This window comes from Artemia sp. Qi Xiang Cuo, chromosome 7 (genome assembly GCF_049724085.1).
Source record: "Artemia sp. Qi Xiang Cuo chromosome 7, ASM4972408v1, whole genome shotgun sequence".
In the NCBI taxonomy this organism is placed as follows: Eukaryota; Metazoa; Arthropoda; class Branchiopoda; order Anostraca; family Artemiidae; genus Artemia; species Artemia sp. Qi Xiang Cuo.
Window position 1 is genome coordinate 37,107,449 of NC_142800.1, and position 6,000 is coordinate 37,113,448.

At 39.6% G+C, this 6,000-nt stretch overlaps 1 protein-coding gene across 1 annotated transcript in view; it reads right to left on the bottom strand.

Moving 5' to 3' along the window:
- LOC148950228 (uncharacterized) overlaps positions 1-5,398 on the bottom strand; it is a 47,217-nt gene extending 41,819 nt beyond the window's left edge. The window contains exon 1 of the mRNA XM_089091806.1: positions 5,198-5,398. Within this exon, the coding sequence (XP_088947932.1) occupies positions 5,198-5,398 (201 nt within the window). The remainder of the gene's footprint in view (positions 1-5,197) is intronic.
- Positions 5,399-6,000: the final 602 nt, after the last annotated feature.

Here is a 6,000-nt window from a genome sequence, read left to right on the forward strand (position 1 = left end):
TCGGGAAATGGTGGGTGTGGAAGGGGTGTTAGTTGCCTTTCAATCACTTTCTACTATTAAAAAGGGCACAAGCCACTCCAATTCTCAGCTAACACCCCTTCCACGCCCACCATTTCCCCTATCACATCCAATACAAATTTTGAGATAGCCATTTTGTTCAGCGTAGTTGATTTCCAGATAGAAATTATGTTTTTGAGGAGGATATTCCCCCATAGCCCTCAGAAAAAGGGTTTTAAGCTATGCCCCTGGGCCATATAAGAACGATGTTCTCACAATGTATTATTTATAATTTCTTCCTTTAGACCAGGGAACTTCGTATTGAAGAAGTTGTCGTAGAAATTTCCAAAAGGGCTCATTCAATTGAAAATTGGAGTGGCTTGTGCCCTTTTTAATAGTCCAATCACTTTCGTCTATTAAAAAGGGCACTAGCCCTTTGAATTTTTAATCGAATTTAGCCTTTTTTGAAGTTTCTACGACAACGCCTTATATAAAACCTTATATGCCCCCAGGGCATAACTTACAATCCCTGCCCTGAGGGTTGTGGGGGAGTGTACTCCTCAAAAACACATTTTTTATCTGGAAATCCACTACGCTGAACAAACTGGCTATCCCTAAATTTTGATTGGATGTGTTAGGGGAAATGGTTGGCGTGGAAGGGTTGTTAGCTGCCTTCCAGTCATTTTCGACTATTGAAAAGGGTCACTAGCCATTACAATTTCCAACCGAATGAGCCCTTTTCGAAGTTTCTATGACAACTCCTTCGATACGAAGAGCTCTGGTATGGAAGAAAAAATAAGTAATACATTATGCCAACATCGTTCTTTACTTAGGCAGCGCGATTGCGCTGCCTATGATGCACCCAAGGATTTGCGGGTATTCAAAGATATTTTGACAATGAAATTACAGTATATCTTCTGTTGAACAGTAAAAAAAGCTATTAGTTGCCAGCATGACACGGAAGAAACTGCATGAAAATAGACACTTATTTTCCGTTCTAAGCACTTCAAAACCATTACTTAGGAAAGCCATACTCAAACATGGCATTGAAAAAGAATTTATTAATCTAATATCTAAGCTTTCTTTAAATTTAACCGAGGGCAGAATACATTACAGAAAAATACACTTGATTTTTTTTTAATTTATTTATAATAAAAAACATTTCTTTAAAAAATGCACTAGAAAAAGCACTTTAATAAATATACTTTATTTATAAAAAAACAACATTTCATGAAAAAATACACTTAGAATAATATCCCTTTTTTAAATTATTTTTAATTTGAATGCAACATGTATATTTAAAAAAAATCTGCTCTAAGTAAAAAGAAATACCTTTGGTAGTGGCGCCCCCCCCGCTGTCGGCCAGCCTGGCGCCCCCCCCCCAGCCACGAGCCCCCCGGCCACGAGCCCCCCCCCATGCCGCAGGCCCCCCAAGGTTTTGGGAAATTTATTGTACTTTACTCAAACCGAGACTTTCCCTATGGCTAACACATTCGGCTCGGTCGGAAGTTAAATAATGCCCCAGGGGGAGGGCAGTCACACCGTCTTGACAAACATAGACCTTGTCAGCAATAGTACTCATGGCAATTTTTTATATATTTACAGTGAAGTTCCTGTAGTTCAGCGAACGAATTGCCAACAATTTTGCTCGTGGAATTGTATTTTCAACAATACAATTCCTATAGATGTCCAAGTCGAAATTATTATCCACATATCGCGTGGGTACTCCTTTGCAACGTTTTTTGATTTCCTCGTCGTGTGCCTGTATAAAGTAACACCTTCGGACTTACAAACTTACCACGGGAAATCATGTCGCTTCCCGTTTCTGATTTAAAAAAAAGAAGCTGATTTGGTGCCCGACATTTCACTAGCTCTGGTTAAAGCCTACTCCAATTGGTGTAGTCTATCCGTGAGCTGATGCTTTCGCCGTGCGCCAAATCATCAAGTAGGTTTGGGGTTTTTACTTTTAGCAATAGAGAATCTGCAACCCCGTAGCAGACCTCTACTTGCCCCTTCTCCGGCCACTGTACCCTAGTCACATTGTAGTAGAATTCCAATATTAGCTTTTTAGAGATCTCCAAGATTGCACTGCCTGCAGCAATATTTTTATTTAGGACAATGCTTCTTTTTTTCCTGTTCAATAGTACCATGACCGGGCCAATGATTGTAAAGGAAGTGTAATTTGGATCGGCAATAATTCGAGCACATTGTTCGGGATCGGTCATGACGTCACAACAATTCCTATTGCGAACACTTTCACAAATTTTACCAAAAGCCGAATTTAAAATGAGCTTATAGATTTCTTTTTCGGCTTTTGTCCGCGCTCCAGATAGTTTCTTGACAAAAGTGTCAACAAACGTTTTCTGATAGGGTTTTTGACTAAACTGGAGGGCTCTATGAACCTTTGTGACGTTGAAACTGATGTTGCACATCCATTTTAAAGCCACATGATGTACAACAATATTTTTCTTCGGCAGAAGGTCGGCAATAAGGTTTTGTTTTGAAGGTGACCAATGCAATCCGTCCACCTCAATCAAACGTCTGTTGCGAGGGCTCAAAGAGTCCCTGGACACAGATCTATTGATGCATGGAACAACAAAGTCCTTTACCGAATCGTGAAGCTCAACTGGTATCTCCCCATCGATATAAAAAAACATCCGACTGGCCCATTCTCCTCAACACTGTCAATATTGGGGAAAGTGGAGGCTTGAGGGTCATTGAGCCATTTATAGTCATCGCAGGGTAGCGCATAACGGGACATGGCCGAGGGGTAGAGGGAATTCATATAAAGGAAAACTGCATCTGATTTTTTCCCCGTCTTTTCTCCAGTTGGATAAGTTTCCAAGATACGATCCCCGTGAAAAACGTATCCACCCCTCATTGACCTCTCGATGAAAAGGTGCTGATCGATGTCGGTGAATAGCCCGATTTTTTCCCCGCTAACTTTTAGGAGGATGTCCATTACCAGATGAGGAGATGAAAAATAATATCCTAAACTCAAGATTAAATTCCCCATATATTTTGTTCGTATTTTTATACATAATGTCTAACAAAGTTGACACATCACTCGACAAATACAGCTTGCAGTAGTCAAACCCATTTTAAACCCTCCCTCTGCCCACACTTTTTTAGCAAAACTGTATTCATCAGGGGTCCACCAACGATCGTGTAGACTGTCGTAAAACGATTCGATCGAGGGAACAGTTTCCTCCGCGAATCTCGACATGGAACATTAATAATCATAAGGATATATGCCCTTGACCGTCAACAAATCATATAAATTTTTGGAAATTGTTGCTTGAGAAGGGGGAAAGCGTTGCAGCTGTCATCGTTTTTCTGCACTTGAATTAATTCACTCAATGATCTGGGGAAAAAACTGTAGGAATCTAAAAAGCGAATTTTATTCGTGTCCTCAACGTCGTCTTCAACAAATTTCCACATAAATTCCAAAACAAGCAACTTTTCCGATGATTTAGGAATGATTTTGCAGGGAAAGCTATCTATCACCCATGCATCATCCACAGTTCCATTTCTTTGAAGATGTTTCTTTGAAGACATTGCTGGTAGCACATACTTCAGATCGTAGTTAGAGTTATGTATAAAAACCGGAAGAAAGAGTTTCTGTTTAATTTTAAAATTACATGAGTTGTGATCCCACCCCCGAAAGTTACTTTTCCCCGTTGAATTGGGGTTAATAAGATGATTATGATCCTGGACAGCGTCTTTTGGGGCAGGAGCACCCCTACAAACCCAACAAATTGTCCCCTTTTCTAGTGCCCGTTGCTCCTTATCTGATAATGACATTGGGTAGTTGGTGTGACGCAATCGTGGAATTTCACCGTTCGCTGTTTTTATTATACGCACCAATAACTTCTCCATGCTACCTTCCTCATCCATAGTCAAAAAAACTCTTCCAATTGCATTTTATTATTGGAATCGCGATGGGCATGGGCATAGGAACACGCAACTAGTTTGTGTTCCTTGACTATAATTGGCCTTGATGGGTCCGATACCTCCAACAGTCTTGATTCACAATCTAAAGATACTTTATCAACCTGTAGCAGGGAATTTTGGAAGTTTTTAAATTGTAAAGTATCTTTGCCTTCTGCCGGCATTTCTATTCTTTGATTGCCATGAACTTTCCAATATCACATGTGATCCGTGAATGTTCATTCAGTTGTAAATGGGGAAAGACACATGGGGCAATAGTGACGCTCCCCTTTCTTCACTCCTTGGGATAAGAGTCGACTTATTGCCGTAACGGGGAAAAAATGACCGTAGGAATTTATATCTTTGGGAGGTTCATAGATAATCCAAACCCAATTTATAACATTATATACCAACGGTATCCTAACTGAATATAAAACCCCTTTTTTTATTCGGTTTCTTTCCCCCATTTACAAAATCTGTGTCATACTGGAGGACAACCACCCCTAACCCAAGATTTTCATTTGCTTTTCAAATATGGCTATCTCTTTTAACGACACCGGATACTTTCCCTCTAAACAATCAAAATGTACTTTATAGAAATTTTTTCCGCCGTTACGAGCAAGTCCGTCAATATTTTTTATTGTTAAATATTTGTTAAATTTTTTATTGGCTGCTGCTACAAATGCATATTAAAAGCATTGCAGCCCTGTTTCAAATCTGAAACCCTGAACCCCCCCCCCCTGTAGTCGAAAAATCTGGGTGGCATTTTATTCGTTGACTACTCCACACCCCCGCCCCCCTTAAACTAAAGTTTTTTTTTAATCTACTGAAATTCAGATCCATATTTTCAATGTATAAAATGGTGGACCCGCTTCCCCTCTCGTTGAACGTGTCCAAAGTTGATATTAATCTATTGACCCAATTGAAAAAGTTACCCTCAAATTCATTTAGACCAGGGTAAAAAGTTTGGTTGCCAGTTGAAAAATGAAAATAAAAAATGTCCCCAAATGTCCCCTTTTGTAAATAAACTTTTTTATTAACTGATGCCTTAAGCCCTCCCTGACCCCCCCCCCCCCCCAATTCTGAATCTGAATGTCAATAAGGGCTCAAATTAGGTCGATGTATGTATGAAGAATCTTTACTGAGTCTGTTAAAATGACAACCACGTCAATCATGTTTTCCTCGGGAGGATTAAAATATACACTATGAGTTTACATGTGACCAAGAGTAGATTCCAACAAATAAAATTATGTAGTTCTGAGGACGCTACGCTATTTTCATGTCCTGCACCTATTTGCAGAGGACCTAATTCACTAATAATGAAGTCTTCGTCAAAAATGTCCCCGGAAACATTAGATCCAACAATTTCCATAAGGCTATTCGTTTCTTCCATTGTAAGCTGGAAATCCGGGGGAATAGTACACGACGTACCTTCACTAAAATCATCCGGCGACAGTGGACAATTACCCATGGTATTTTGAAGTTCTGGGCCAGGGAAGGCAGTTGTTTTTGTAGCTTCCCCCTGAAACTAAAATGAATGGATTGAGTTTTTTTTCTTTGAGGAAAGTTGTATCACAATTATAGCACACAATTTTTTTTTCTTAGTCGGATTTGTATTCATATTATTTATGAAACAAATGTTGTTTTTTTCTTAATTGGATTCGTATTTATCAAACAAATTCATAATAAATTACAAATTTTTGCTTATAGCATTATTTATAAAACATGAGCATAATAAATTACAAATTTTGCTAATAGCACACACGCACACGTTCACACCCACACACACACACACACACAAACGTATACACACACACACACGTAAACACACAAACACACACACAAACACACACACACACACACACACACACACAAACACACACACACACACACACACACACACACACACACACACACACACACACACACACACACACACACACACACACACACACACACACACACACACACACACACACACACACACACACACACACACACACACACACACACACACACACACACACACACACACACACACACACACACACACACACACACACACACACACAC